The 16,830-nt window shown below is 37.9% G+C and overlaps 1 protein-coding gene across 2 annotated transcripts in view; it reads right to left on the reverse strand.

The window, feature by feature from the left end:
* The window catches only part of LOC137287552 (PC3-like endoprotease variant B), a 38,982-nt gene extending 23,670 nt beyond the window's left edge, over positions 1-15,312 (reverse strand). The window contains exons 1-4 of one of the 2 annotated variants that reach the window (XM_067819904.1): positions 15,149-15,312; positions 9,311-9,484; positions 2,901-3,002; positions 1,513-1,710 (exon numbers count right to left, since the gene is read on the reverse strand). In XM_067819904.1, coding sequence (XP_067676005.1) covers positions 1,513-1,710; positions 2,901-3,002; positions 9,311-9,478 — 468 coding nt within the window. In that variant the 5' untranslated portion in view covers positions 9,479-9,484; positions 15,149-15,312. Of the gene's footprint in view, positions 1-176; positions 194-1,512; positions 1,711-2,900; positions 3,003-9,310; positions 9,485-15,148 lie in introns of those variants that run through there. The other variant, XM_067819906.1, reaches the window with a different exon arrangement.
* Between the last annotated feature and the right edge of the window lie 1,518 nt (positions 15,313-16,830).

Below are 16,830 nucleotides of genomic sequence, written 5' to 3' on the forward strand. Positions count from 1 at the left end.
GAACACATGAAATCCCCATCCTGACCCCGTGACATCCCATCCAGAACCTGTGACATCCCATCCAGAACCTGTGACACCCCCATCCAGAACCTGTGACACCCCCATCCAGAACACATGAAATCCCCATCCTGACCCCGTGACATCCCATCCAGAACCTGTGACATCACTATCCCCACCCCATGATATCATCACACAGCGATGTCACCTCTAGAGACAGCACTTCACTAGTCACATTAAACCCAATCTGCACCAGTCTGTCACCTAACCACCATTCCCATGAGTGTAATACTGTACCACCCACTTACTGTAATGCATGACTTCCTCAAGTACAGTACTTATAAGTTCCAGTCCAGTAAACCCACAAGCAAAGTGAACCAGGTACACAAACCTTACAGCTATTCCTTGAAAGCTATTCCACATACCTCACGTCTTTATCTCTGTGGGAATGTAATTACTTCAATACACAGATCAAGATTTACAGATGTATGTATATGTAGGTGATAAAGCCTTTCAAAAATTTGAAATACTGCTTCGATCTTTACCTCGCTAGAACGTGTGTTTGGGTGTGTCATAAGCTCATTTTTGGATTGAAGTCACAGATGTATGTTACTAAGTATCCTGAGTTTAACAGTGACTTTGGGATGACTATTCTATATTCCAGGCGTCTAAACTACTAAATACCACTTCAAACTACATAAAAGAAGTATGTAAAAAGGTAACAAGATTTACAAGATTAACAAGCAACACATGATTCTTTTGTCCACTGTTAATTAATTTTTTGGTTCAAATATGCAAAACATTATTTGGAAGGGGAATATTATTTTCTCAAGCAAATCACAGAATCCATCCCCTAACTGAACAGAATATCAAACAGTTTTAATGGCTAATCATCCAAAAAATACTTTTCAACGCACAATACAATATCACACATTTGGGAAAATATTTTGGCCTATATTCTACATATTGGGTGCACATGCACTCACTTTGGCTTCGTGTTGATACAAGAAGACTTATTATCCCATATGACTTGCTTGAAATCAATAATTGAAACATCTTCAAAAGACACACAACTGTTTTGGCATATATTGAATGTAATCACTGTGGTGCTGTTGGTGTTTGCTGAACTTGTCTCAATCACAAGTTGCACAATAGGAATAGTCATACAGAGGGCTCCAAGGGACATAACTGCATGACTACTGGATGCACATGAAATAATCTTTGGAGGGTACAGGGCACGAGAGCCTACATAATGCTTCTTTGCATTCATGCATTCAAACTTTTTAATAATAATACTGAAATCTAAATATGTGAAAAAATTACAAAATCATAATGAGAGCTTCCAAGAGGACTGATAGTTCGCATCATTGAGAGAAAGGCATTATATATGTTGTAGATAAATGTGGTTCAATATTGTACCTTTAACCATCACATGCATCCCATCATATGAAAATAAAATCAAACAAATCGTCATGTTAATAATAATTCAAGATGCTACCGCAATCTCATACTCACCAAATACCACTGGTCATGGAATTTGGGGTCAATGAACTGCTCGGCATACTCCATATTGCACTCAGTCAGCTGGGATTCTTCCATGCGTTCATACACAGAGTCATCTGTGATCTCGCGAATTGGTAGCTCAGACTGTTTGTCATGCACTATTTCTCTCTTCTCTCGAGTTAGCAGCTGCTCTTGCTGAGCATACAAAACCTAAACAGACACAAACATTTTTTGGCATTTGTGAAAAAGATCATAATAAAAATTACCTGTGATCAGCTGTTTGGGCTGTTTGTCTTGCAATAACTATCTCTTTTCTCAAGTTAAAAGTCTTGGAGTACAATCTTACAAGAAAACAAAAAATCAAAAGTCAGTTTAGAATGTTATGAGTTAACGATACTGTAGCAGATAGGTCTTCCCATGATCGACAGCATGAGCATCTATCTGTGAAACTGTGATACAGTGACATGTATCAACCAAGTCAGTGAGCCATTCGTAACTACTCGTGTCATTCAGGCAAGCCGAATGGACTGTCTCGTACCCCCAACAGCGCAAACGGGCATGGAGATGAAAACGGTCTAGTACTGTTAGCAAGGAAAGATAACTCTGAATTTCCATACATGACTAAGAATATTGTACATCTCATGGGCAAAACAACAATATGGTCATTCCCTTTGCAAATACGTTTCGGTATTGAAAGTTGTTCATCCTTTAGCTCAAAGTTTATATTTAAATTGTGCTTTGTATAGTTTAGTGAAGTTTCAACGATTTCGCCGTTTTCATGTTTAGAAATGCATTTTACCATGCGCAATTTGATTGGTTTGCCACGATTCTTGGCAATAATGGCATACAAGAGGGGTATGAGTCTTCTTGTGGGTCACGGAAAGAGACGAGTAGTTACGAATGGTCAGTGAGCCTGACCACCCATATAAATGTAAATATTCGAGTCTGGCCTAGACAATCCAATGAACAACAGTATGAGCATCGATCTGCACAACTGCGAACCGATGACATGTGTCAACCAAGTCAGCGAGTCTGACCACTCAATCCTCTTAGTTGCCTCTTATGAAAAGCATAGTCGCCTTTTATGGCAAACATGGGTTGCTGAAGGCCTATTCTACCCCGGGACCTTCACGGGTCTCATGGGCTACTAACAGATAAAAAGAAAAAAATAATCTTTGTGTGGCATCAAGAAGCTGGTAAGATGAACAGGAATGAGTATTTATAGATAGACAACTTCTTTATTGGATGGATGTGATGTTTCGGTGTAGATGCTGACACATCAAATAAGGTATCATTACTGTTCAAAAGTATAGTCGAAGATGGAATGTCACCCAAAAATATTTCAACAGATGATGCTCATCAATAGCAAAACCATTTCAAACCAGTCCAGTGCGGCTTACCTTAGGGTGAGCTTTGAGAATGTCCAGATGTGTATCAGCGCTGCGTTTTGACCGATGATCCACTTCAGGGTGACTCAGCAGAAATACTTTGATGCTGCGCAGCTGAAAATACAGGAAGGACAGAAGGTAGTTTCTATAAATACATGATAAATATCAGTTCAAACCAGCTTGACATCTTGATAGTGACTCTGATTCATCGAAAATCAAATCTGATACCTTGAAAACCATTATCAGAATTCTTATTTAATATTTGAATAACTATTCAAATAATTTCTAGTCAGGCATAATATAATTTTAACTTAAACTCAAGCAGTTTTAAGTGGAGATAAGGCAAAACATCATTATCAACATCACTAGGCAAAATGTCCATAAAGAATTGGTGTTGGTAGACATCACCAAGTTGACAATGAATTTCATCATAAAAATGCCAACTCTGAGAACTTAATGAAAAGATGTTTTTACTTGCATGAAGAAGTGAATAGAAAATGATCAAATCCAGTGTCCAATATCAAAAATTGAAATGAACTAAGGTCTAGAGAAATTGTTGCAGCCATACATTAAGAGCAGTTAATGGAATATTAATTAGGACAATAACAGAAGGACACAGGTGACTCAGTTGTCGAGTCAGTTGTTGATGTCTGATACATATAAACCTTAAAACAATTCAGAGCAAAGATTTCACTTTGTGGACCCTACAGGATTTAGCAGTTTATACCCCATTGGGATTATTGGGGTGGGGCAGAACATTGCTACAATGGTCAAGTGGATCTAGAATTTGCCTGGGGAAGGGTAGATGAATGGTTTGACCACAGCCAAATGGACAAGGAGTTAGTATATTGTCTCTGAGACATACCAGTATTCACTGCTCAAACATGAAAATGATAGGTATTGCGATAAGCTGATTGATAACTGGTATTTGGACATGCTGTGAGAAATCTTCATTACACACAGAAATCTTCATTACACACAGAAATCTTCATTACACACAGAAATCTTCATTACACACAGAAATCTTCAGATATTTCCTTGTTTCATTTGTGCCAAATGGTCTTTACATTTATATTTTGTCATGATTAAAAGTTGAATTAAAGCTTAATGAAGCATAGTAACTTAGTTGTCTTTTTGCTTTATTAACCAACTACCCAGCTGAAATAAGCATGAAAAAACCATGGTATACCATGGTATACCATGGTAGACCATGGTTCACAGACCATGGTTTCCATGGTCTAGCACGGCTTACCACATCCGGTAAATGGCACCACAGTTTACCATGGTAAAATAAGACCATGGTCTACCATGGTCAACCATGGCAGAATTAGACCATGGTAAGCCATGGTCTACCATGGTAGCAAGACCATGGTGGCGGTAAATGGCACCACAGTTTACCATGGTAAAATAAAACCGTGGTCTACCATGGTAAAAAGTGACTATGGTGTACCATTGTAAACCATGGTAAAAGAAAAACCATGGCATACCATGGTCTACCATGGTAAACCAGAATAAAATAAGACCATGGTGGACCATGGTCATCCATGGCAAAAATAGACCATGGTTAACCATGGTCTACCATGGTAACAAAACATCATGGTGGTAGTAAATGGCACCACAGTTTACCATGGTTAAGTAAAACCATGGTCTACCATTGCAGAAAGAGACCATGGTGTACCATGGTTTGCCATGGTAAAAGGAGACCATGGTGTACCATTTATTACTACTGAAAAAAATGAGACCATAGTAAGTACAGCATGTTCGTTAGATTGCACAACAGTTTACCATCAGAATAACCTTTGGTTATTGAGACCATGTTGAAAACCAACCATATCACACCACAACCTACATAGAAAATTGATATAGCACAAACACCATGGCATAGAAATCAATTAGAATATCAAATATTAAAGAATTAACATAAAAAAGACCCATGCACTGAAAACAAACTGTTTACATTACGAAGACAAAGTTTATTACGAACATTGCCTCAGATTTAAATGAAAGACAATTTGACGATAGCTGTTGGAAAGCTCACAGGGATTGTGGGATATCCTGTGCAGCTAGAATTATAAATCCAGTTACACTGCTGAGGAAAAATGGTATGTGGACATGTTCATCTTTTTTCAGAAGACATTACTATTTAATATTTCAAAACAGAAATGGGATGTCCTTCAGTCTGTATCCAGGAAAATGAACTCTTTCGGGACAACATTTCATGCAGTAATATACAATTTCAGAAATCCCATTAGACTATATGATTTAAAAGTAGACACAATGAGAGTCACGACCAACACAGAATTTACAGGAGTGCCCCAAATCATCTACCTGGAAGTTGTACAGGGGGCATCACAATTTCTCTCAGAGGAGACAGGATTATACACACATGTTGGAAGAACCTTCAGGAAGAGCTGTGGGGACATCACAGAAGATACCCACATTGCTTCAGGGATAGTGCGTGAGTGAGTGACTGACTGAGTTTAGTTTTGCTCCACTTTTAGCAATGCTCCAGCAATAGCACGGCGACAGACACCAGAAAGGGGCTACACACACTGTACCCAGGAGAGGAATCGAATCTAAGTCTTCAGTTTGAAGAGCAAATGGCTCTGGAATATAACTTAATCTTCAATGTTTCAACATTAGTACCATTTCTTCAGAACTGTCCAGTGGAAATCTGAAAAACACACAAACAACATTTAATAACAGTGTTTCCCCATTTCAAAGGTTCTTAAGCAAATATTGAAATTGTGTTGTTTAATTGTATATTTATAACTGCTGAAAAAATGTTAAGTATTTTCCCATACTTTGGATATTTTTTCACCTGAGTATTATACTAAATCATGTTATTTAAAAACATTTCTATACATTAATGACTTTGAATCACTTTCTTTTAATGTGAAGAGTGTATATCAGTAGCAAAACATGCAATAGAAGTCAAAACACCAAACTGGCTTCCAAATCACTTGTCTACATTCATAACCAAATACAATATTCTGAAATGATGCATAAAATTTCATAATACTTATAATAATCAGCACTATCATAATATTGATAAAAACGTATCTCAAAGTATTTGAACCTATTTCCACGTTAAATGAATGGCAAAACGTACTGACACATTCAGTATTGGTTTACAAACAGCAGTTATTACAAAGCTGAATACAAATATATACGATAGAAAGAAAATGGAATGTCCATAAACGTGCCTATAGCAATTACCTCCCTTTTATGATCATTTGCGTGTATTTTATTGTGTGTGTAATCTGAGAACAGACGGAATCTTTCAGGCTGACCTTACAGGCACCGTGAACTTTGACACCTTGTGCTACACAATTTTTTAAGTCATAACGGTTTTTAAAGTACCGTTAGATACTGATAGTGTCTTAACATAAATGAACGGAACATATTACATAAAACCTCAAATTAACGTTCATCACACATTATTCCTTCCGTTTGAGAGATATTCACTGAGAATGTACGACATAAAGTAAACACTTCATACATTGCTATATATGTTATTGTTACATTGTCTTACGTCATTCTAATCAAAGAGTGATGCATACCCCTTTACCTATGTTCGTATGCGAACCTTAAGGTACTCAAAACAATGTAAATATCGGGGCACTCAAAACGATTTCAATATTGCTGTTGTTTACTTACCGCTCGTGCTCATCTCCATTGGAAATCAACCTGAGACGTATCCATCGGCATAAATCTAGTCTATTCCTTCTTCACATATCCAACATTGGATTATCCTCCAAATCCGTGAATCGCTAATACGTTAGGTTATTCTTCGCTTAGATCGTTGTCTGTTGGCAAAAGTTGTGTTTGGCGCCTCTCGCTCGCTTTGCGCGCTCACACAGGTCTACGTGACACATAGCACTAGCAGCAATGGCATCGTGCCGCGAAGAGATCGTCCCCATTCGGCTTGTCCCGGAATGGTGCGAGTTAGAAGTGGAAACGTATTTTTTAAGAAAAAAATTAAAGCCAACACGTTTTCATAGATATATCCACATAGATCTACTACGACCAGGAATATAGTCGTAACTGCATATGTAATAAATAAGCTGTACGGTTAGCGCTCATGAAGTCGCAATAGATTACGGAAGAACGAAGGGCGTGGCCGTGTTTGGCGCGAAAATCGGAGCCATGTACCGCGCGTTCTTGTTACTTCACAACAGTGGATAATTTCTAATCTTACGATGTAATAATGGCTAGAATTACAGTATTTCGGCATAAACATCGAAATTTGAATAAATATATATGTCGTATTATTTTCAACGGTGGGAATTGCGAAAACTTGATGTTCTGTGTGCACACGTCCCTTGATCGATTTGATCGATCTGTGGAAGGACAGTTTATGTACATATCCCCGCCCATAAATTTAATTTCATTAGTCAAAATTGACCTAATTTTTTAATGGTCGTATTTGCACGTGGTGAACGGAATGTGACAGTGAAATGTGTTCAAAAGTGGAGAGCACTGATTTTTTTTTCAACGGGTAGATCGACGTACGTGTTTGGAAAGCTGTAAAAAAACATCGATATCAAAATTCTTTTCAACATTTCTTTCTGTTTATAGTACCAAGTGAACTGTTTGTTGTTTTTACTGTTTTGTGTTTTTGCTTCACCATAAACAATGCGAAAGACGTTCTTATAAGTATCTGCTCACTTGCGATCGAGAAAATCACGGGAGAAATTCAATGAAATGAGACGAATTTGACAGCGTACTTCAAAGTTTTACTTTATGGATAGACTAACAACTAGTCTCTGAAATGAACATATTTTACTTTAAAAAGTTCATATTGAAAATACTATAGTATAATACTATAATAATACAATGAAATAGAGCGCTGAGACTTTCTTCATTCACAGAAGCTAAGGGAATCTACAATCTGAGAACAAACGGAATCTTTCCTTACAGGCACCGTGAACTTTGACACCTTGTGCTACACAATTTTTTTAAGTCATAACGGTTTTTAACGGACTTACATGGGTATTCTTGGATATATTTGCGTCAGGGTCTGTACTTTATGGATTAAATATCAATATTCAGGGCAATTAGAAAACTCTACAGTATCAACTAGTTGCGTAGCTATTAACAAAAGGTGAGTTTTTCTTTGAACTGTCTATATTACTGAGACATTGTTTAGCTTTTCTGTCGTACAATGTTTGTTGTGGTTATTTTAAAACAAGAAGAAAAAGGCACCCACACACAAAAACTAGTATTAGAGAGAGACGAGATTTACACAGTTTAATGGACAACTTTAACAAAGGGATCGGGAGAAATAAACCATGCCTATTATATTTTCAGATGAACACAGGGTTATTTTTGTTTTGCTTTTCCAGAGTATAAGACGTCAGTTGTTTTGTTTGTGTATCTCTGCAGCAATTATTAGTAAGTAAAATCAGTGAATAGTTCCGCTTATGATTATTTTTATGACATCCTGTTCTATTTTTTTTTATTAAATCACACTACATTTTAACACTCACTGAGGTGTTAAGATTTAGTTGTTTAATGCACACAAATGTAAGAACAAGGACCTACAAGATTTGTTATTCATAAATGAAACACAGAGTCATGAAACCATCAGGTTTCCCCTTTTAAATTTTTTATTTATCACAGTTTAAAATGTAAAATTTTTCTGTGATGACCATGGTCTACCATGGACTTTCATGAAATGACCATGGTCAACCACTGCTTTGAACGAAAACACCATGTTTTACCATGGTTTTGTCTAGGATGACCATGGTCTGCCATGGCAAAAGGACGATGACCATGGTCTACCATGGTTTCTGGTGATCATGAGTTGTGATGACCATGGTCTACCATGGTAAAATGGAAAAGACCATGGTCTACCATGGTTACTGGTGACCATGGTCTATAATGACCATGGTCTGCCATGATGACCATGTTAGACCATGGTCTACCATGGTCTAGAAATGTTGGTGACCACGGTTTAGCACGGTAAACCATGGTAATACCATGGTTTACTGTGGTAAGCCGTGGTTGACCATGGTCAACCATGGTGCCGTTTCAGCTGGGTATTAACTTGATTATAAGTTAGTTACTTCTTAAAAAAACGTCTTGCAATATACTGAAATACTTGCAAGATATGCCTTCGGGTCGCAATACATCGCAATGTGAAAATTTTCTGCAATATCCATCCCAATCTCTGAGTGGGGCATTCATGGTTCCTCATTTGGCTAGCTATACAATACTGAAACAGGTCCAGACAAGTGCACCGTGCGACACAAACTCAGTAATGCATGTCAGCATTAAGGGCAATAACTTTACTTGTGACTACAGACTTCATTGCTGAGGCTGGGACCCCACCACCAGTTCTTTGTTATAAATGTTAAATAACCAGACGTTTCAAGTGTAGTGAAGCAGACTTGATTACCCAGAAATGAATGGAATACCTCATGTTCAACTTTGAATCCCGTGCTTTTGGCGATCTCTTCAATGTCACCTCTGCCTCCGTTGACCTTGACTGCAAACTGGTTGATGAAGTCACTGGCACCCGACAGACAAACGCACAGACAGACTAGAAGGGCCTGGGTCACCCTGACCCCTACACTCCAGCTCATGACTACCTGGAACAGGTGAAAAAAACATTCAACCGGCAGTGCAAATTCCCGCCTTCCCAACCGTCCATGAAGGTCTGTTTTGCGACCGGACAATCAGTTTTAAAAAATGCAAACCTGATGGTCTTGGACAAATTTGACTTTAAGTATAATGTCTAAAGTCTTGACTGAAACAGATTAGAAAACATCATCAAGGATTGGGAAAGGCAGGAGTCATGGGCCATTTTGCACATTAGAATGAAAAATGGCCCATTAAAAATTTGAAGTTTACTATTGATACAAGGGCAGTGGCCCACTCGAAAGTTCTCTTTCCCAATTCTAGATTATGCAGTTTCTCTCCTCTTTTTTAATTTACTCTTCACTTGTCTTAATCCAGAAACTTCTGGACTAGCAACTTCCCAACTGGTCAGGTAACTTTTAAGAATTACCAGACCAGTTGTCATGCTGAAATTATGGGGAGTTTTCAACACTGATGAAGGGCAGGGTGGTGAGTGAGGGCCGGGCAGGGTAGGTATTTTTTTTTTTTTATAGTTTGGGTTTTTTGGGGTGGGGGTTTTCGGGGGGGGTGGGGGGTGGGTATATTTATTTTTACATTTGGGAGGGTGTTATTGGGGAGAGGGGGACTATTTCTTTACTCTAAGAATTACTTTAAGAATTACCAGACCAGTTGTCATGCTGGAATTATGGGGAGCTTACAACACTGATGAAGGGCAGGGCAGGGCAGGGCAGGGCAGGGCAGGGCAGGGCAGGGCAGGGCAGGGCAGGGCAGGGCAGGGCATTTTTTGTGTTTTGTTGCTGGTTTTTTTTTTTTTGGGGGGGGGGTATTTATTTTTACATTTGGAAGGGGGTTATTGGGGAGAGGGGGACTATTTCTTTATTCTTTATGGAATTATTCCTCCATTCATCACCACATGTTTGTTTGTTTGTTTACTTGATATACTGAGGACAAAACACCACTCTGCAGCCATATAATCCACCACAAACTACAGGTGTTGCCAAAGACTTTTTGAGGCAGTGTGACATTGCTGGACTGTCATGACCAGCTGTTTCTACACTGAAAAAGAACATTTATCGTGATTAGATGGAACAATGCCGACTTGAACAACCTGTTCATGCTTGAGTTGTGACATATCTTTGACTGCCTGGAACAACATCTCCAGGATATTTTCAATCAAGTCTGGAATGTTTTTCAGCTTTTCATCTGTATCACCACAACTGGTGGTTACGCCCAATACTGGCTTTTATACTAGTGGACTCTGACAAAAGCTTAGTCATTCAAACATATATATCTTTGACAGAAACAAATAGCTACATCTGAAATAAACACAGCCCTGGTAAGATGGGAAATTCAGAAACAGAAAACTGTATTACTCACAAAGTGAGCTGGAAAGTAAAACAATATGGTTCAGGGACCTGAGACAGCCTAATGGAAAAATCAAACCACCTCTCTTTCGGTGTGTGTCACAATGTCTCCTGGCAGTTTTTACAATGAACCTATTATGGTAAAGCCAGAATGAACTTTATCTTATTTTGTAAAAGTACATTTTAGCACTGCGCAAAAGAAGGGACGATATACTGATATATAGCTCAACTTACCATGGACTGATATAAATGAAGTAAAAAAACCCTGATGTGAACCTTCAAATGACACAGATCTCACGGCAATTATCACTTAGTCTTGAACCACAGGGTTCAGTCCCTAATTTAGCTCTGTCACACAGACTTGTTCCTTGGTATATGGTCTTTACCAAAAGGAATCATTCATAACTGGCTTGTGCTTGCCTCAGTGTGTATGTGTGTGTGTGTGCATCTGTCTGTTTATCTGTCTGTGTGTGTGTCTGCATGTGTGATAATGATTAAAAGAGGGGATACCCATTTTGTTCTGGGAGATAAATGGTCATCAATTTTGCACATGAAAAAATTATGCTTAAGGACTATGGGAATTTTCATATAAAACATGCTTCTGGAAGAGGTGGTGGAGTACATAAATTTGTACATATATTTTATGAGGTGTGTGTGTGTGCATGTGTGTGTGTATGGTGGGAAGGGCCGAGGGGGAGTTGGGGGAATGGGGACAGGTTTGGAGGGGTGGCATTTGCATTGTACATGCTTCTCCGTACTAATCACCGCCATCCCTCCTAGCCATGACTGTTCCTAAAATGTATGGAACATAATTAGGGGAGTTACTTTTTTCTGTCAGTATGTATTACAAGGCAACAATCTGTTGACATGTTATTGGCCAACAGTTCAGCTCTTGGACGAAATGTACAGACAACAGACCATGTTTATTGTGACTAAGCAAAGTAAAGCTGTTTATCAGTCTGAACCATAAAAGATCCCAGCTGTACGCTTCACTGAGTTCTCCACAAAGTGACAGCAATAACAAGGGCCCAATACCCTCAACAGCAGTTTCTGTTCATTAGTCTCCATTGAAGTGCGTCAGTGTGTGACAACCCGAGGTCACACATACTTTGACATCACAAGTGACTGTTCATGAGGGTGGCTGGTCTGACAATCATTGCCAAGTTACCACACAAATAAACAAACATGCAGATAAACATAAAAATTGCTAAAATAGTTTGCACATGATCTTATTTTTGTTACCTTTATCTACACACCAAAGGAATACCTCTTAGAACAATTTATTTGTTAAGTTTGATTTGAGATGACTGTTTAATCATGACTTGCAAAACTAGAGTCCAGAGCAACTCCAATTATTCATTTTAAGGGTCACAACATTAAATATGATCCTGTTAAACAATGAAAGGCTGTCAAGTACTGATTTCATAACTGGCTGAGTGGGTGAGTGAGTATAGTTTTATGTCACTTTTAGTAATATTCCACATCATCGCAGGGACTCAGAAATGGACTCCCCACTTTGTATCCATGTCGGGAATCAACCCTGGGTCTTCAGCATGACAATTGGACAATTTAACCATTAGGCTACCCTACCCTCCCAATTTAATAAGTATTATTAATTACAGGAACTTCATATTTTAAGTCAACAAGTTAGTACAATGATTTTACCATCCGTTTATTGTTCCTCTGGAACAATGTATGTATTTTACATACATTTCTGCATAGCATAAAGCTCAGGAATGGATTTGTTTCCATGGATATGGTTGGTTCTGTAGTATGCTAGTCAAATGAGACAAATATACAGAAAGATTTTGGTACTTCAAAGAAAGTCTAAAGGCTCCAATCTGTTTCACAAACAGATTATAGCACTGTTGTAACTGCCCAACGTCAACATACTCTTACAGCTGTCACTGGCACTTACAATCTCGGTCAAGATGTCAGCACTGTGTTTAAAACTATCTACTGGCTTTTTAAAACGAGCAGGAATTTTACTAGGATTTAAACTATCAGCCCTTTGGGGGAAGTTGAAAAAATTGTTATTTTGTGCAAAATTGATGCTCATCAAATCCGCAGCTGTTAGTGCAAATTCCTAAATTGAAAAATAATAATTTCCAGTTCTTAAGGCGATTACAGCTACCTATCCAGCAACATAATAGTAACAATAAGACTTTCCATAAATGTATTTTATTGATAATAGAAAGAATATATCGAACTGGCACCATTGCTTTGTTCAAAATGTTTCATTTAATGCAATGTTATGTTAAATATTACAATCGCTCTGAAATTGAAAAAATAAAGTTTCGAAATAATTTGGAGTTTGCTGAATTCATACTTTGCTTTGGATAAAGGATGATATCCTTTGATATCCTTTAATTACTTACATAAAGTATCCACCTATACTGACAGTAGAGAAACAAAAAGGGGTAAATCTGTCATTTTCACATGGATATGAATCTCTATAGGGTATTTTAAAAATGATGTCTTGAATGTTTATGTCAGTTATTAATCTATTGGGTTCATTTAGACTGTCTTCTAATATATTGCTATTCTAGTTAACAAACGTCAGTTACAAAACATCAGTAAACAAAACTGTTGAATTATCAGATGTACATATAGCATAGCTTTAAAACTGTGCTCCAAAAAGGTTTCAAAGTATAATTTTACTTAAAATCATCATTTTCAAAAGATATTAAAAAGATAGTGAAAGAAAACATCAAAACATTAGCTTGATTAGAACATGAAAATACAGAAATATTAAACAAAATACTAATACCAAGCAAATGAGAAATTTCCCTTGTTTGATACATTCATTTCATCTGCTTCATGGCAAGAAAATGACCTGTGTGCACTTAGGGAATAGTCTGATGTATTCTCATGTCATCACCGTAGCTATCACCTAACTATTCTATGGCCTCTCTCCTGAGAGACTGTAACAGAATATCGCAGATGAAGCAATCACGAAGGAACTGTAACGATACCCTTGACACAGTAATTACCTTGATTCTAAGCAATCTCATTAAAATCACAGGCTTCAATCCTCTATTTCACTTTAATATTCAGTCTCTGTGTCAAGATCTGATAATCCCTCCATAATATGTGGACTTCCAATCAGATTATCTCCTTGGAGGCATGTAAGTTCTAATTTCTAAGACTGAGCAAAACATTCACCAAAGCATATCTTATTTTTGCATATCAAAAATTAATTTAATGGGTGGTTTTGAATGAAATTAGCAATGGTTGTGAAATTACATTAGTGTATATATCTAATACTTTGTTTCTAAAAATCTACACCAAAAAGTATTTGTGCTGACTTAACTTTGATTCTTTTTACAGATTAGTGTTGAAGAAATGATGATGAATTATTGTAAAAAGTTCACATCTCATTGGCTCAAATACCTTACATTCTTGATTTAAATCAAGTGGTCAAAGTTCACTTGGATTTCAAAATATGTGACGCTATGTTCAGAGGCTATTACATCATAATAAAGTGGAATATTGTGTCATTTTAAGAGGTCAGACCTATGTACATGTAGACAGCTTACCCAAATATAATATTGCTGGAATATTTATACAGTGTAAAAATGTACTCTATCACCCACTAAAACAGTATAGAAAGACTGACTGTTAAAGAGAAAACCTGTCAGTACTGTAATTATCAAATCATGCTATATAAAGTTAAGTCAGATCTTCTGGCGATTAAGGATTAAAAGGAGGTAGAAAATATGGTCATATATTTCCAAGTTATCACATTTTAACCATAAAAATTGTGCTCAATATGTAAATTTTAGCATTACAATCTGACCATAGCAACTTCTATTGTTGCATGTACAATTTGTGATGCATTAAAATGTGTTTGTGCCATGTCAGTTGAACTGCTGAGAGTGGATATGAAGTGGAACAAATAACATTTCTTGTACTATACTCTGACGGTTAATGATTGTTTGTTTGCAGATGTTTCCAGCAAAACACAAATCTTGTGCTCTTATTGTCAAATATTCTAGTTTGACCCAGCAGTATTTAAATCCTGCAAATGACATCTTGAAATGTTAAATGAAAAAGGATGAGGATTGAGGAGTAACCTGAAAAAAATCAACATTGTAAATATGCAGGACTAGATAAACATAAATTTTACAATAAAATTATGTTTTAAATTTCCAAATTGTCATTTTTGATGTTTTAACTAAGGAGCAAGTTCGTTTCCTCAAATTCAACTTTTAACAATTCTGTGGATCTCCTACTGTGGATAGTGACAATCTGAAGTTTTACAACTTTGTTTGAAATGTTTAACTTTCGTCAACATCCAACAGTTCTTACCCTGATGTATGTCCACGATCACTGCATTGTTAAATACGTCTCTCCACACTCGTCACCACGCCTAGACTTGACAGAAGTGGCTAGCTATCAGGCTGTTTCGACATAAATAAACCTACCCGGAACTTGCGTCAAACTTTCTACGGGTACGCTGACCTGAATAAGTCATCAGGAAAATATTCCGATTGCAAAAATCCACTTTCAAAGGGAAGTAAGCGGTGTTGACATCAATGTAATTAGCACTCCTTTGTTGAACGAAGATTGAAGTCTGTGAGTTAATCAGAATTAGCCCCTGGTCGAGTGGTTTAGTTACCTCACGGGTAGCCACATTGTACAGGGAATTAAAAAGTCTTAATTTTGACAGAACCTCCTTGAGAGCTTCTAACGGAATCATCAAAAGACTTTGCCTCGAAATCGTGCTGTGGTGTACGCCTATTTGTCAAAGCACGATTTTGTGGACCAATTGCTTATAGGTATTCAGGAATTGTCAGAGGCATAGCTACCATCATACAAGAAAGCCCTGACTTAGGTTAGAGAGGTTCGGCAAGTTGGCAATACTATCTCAATATAAAGCTGTGCCACCGATCGGGCTTACAGCGAAAAAAAAAAAATAGGTAAATGCTACGATACTGGTTGTGTCGTCGAAACTCACCACCCAATCCCCCAGCCAACCCACCCCACCCGCCCATTCTCCCCCAATATGCATATAACTATTTGTCATATTTCATTTTTTTAGCTTGTAACGCTCACCAACGTTGACGATCGCCACTGTGATGCTGTCTGGCTGTTGCTGCTGCACTATCATGTAACAGTTTATTTATTCCACGAACAAAGTGTTGGGCCCACTGACTGACGTGTGTGTTGAAGACACAATATCCCCAAACCCATGTTATCCCGAGATACAGTGTTGTGCTTCACACCTTTTGTATCGTTATCAAAATATAATCAATTTTACGCTTCTTTCCATTTTTCATTACATAACAAGACATTCAAGTGCAGTACAGACTGTGCTGGATGGTGAGTCACACAGTCACGCAATCAATACTTTTCACGTTACCTCTTAATTGTTTTTAAAAGCTGTATATTCGGGGACGTAGGTAGCCCAGGGAGTAGGTGTCCTCTTAGCACTTACCGTCTAGCTGGTCTGGCAATGCTGCACACATACACAAGCACACCTTTGATGCCAAGTTCATGCACTATCTGCTCTAAGAAGACAAGTGAGTGAGTGAGTGAGTTTAGTTTTACGCCGCACTCAGCAATATTACAGCTATATGGCGGTGGTCTGTAAATAATCGAGTCTGGACCAGACAATCCAGTCATCAACAACATGAGCATCGATCTGCGCAATTGGGAACCGATGACATGCGTCAACCAAGTCAGCGAGCCTGACCACCCGATCCCGTTAGTCGCCTCGTACGACAAGCTGAGTCGCCTTTCATGGCAAACGTGAGTTGCTGAAGGCCTATTCTACCCCGTGACCTTCACGGGTCCTAAGAAGACAAGATTGGAGAAAATTCAAAAACAGCTGAAAGTGTATAATGGCGTCAAACTCATTTTTCATCTTCCCTTGGAACTGTGAATGTGTATTGCATAGTCAAAAATAGAACAATCTTTCTGACAGACTTCTCTTTGTTAGTTGCAACCACTAAACTGAGTGACGGAGTAATACTAACAAACCTGAAAAT

Source organism: Haliotis asinina, chromosome 6 (genome assembly GCF_037392515.1).
Source record: "Haliotis asinina isolate JCU_RB_2024 chromosome 6, JCU_Hal_asi_v2, whole genome shotgun sequence".
Lineage (NCBI taxonomy): Eukaryota > Metazoa > Mollusca > Gastropoda > Lepetellida > Haliotidae > Haliotis > Haliotis asinina.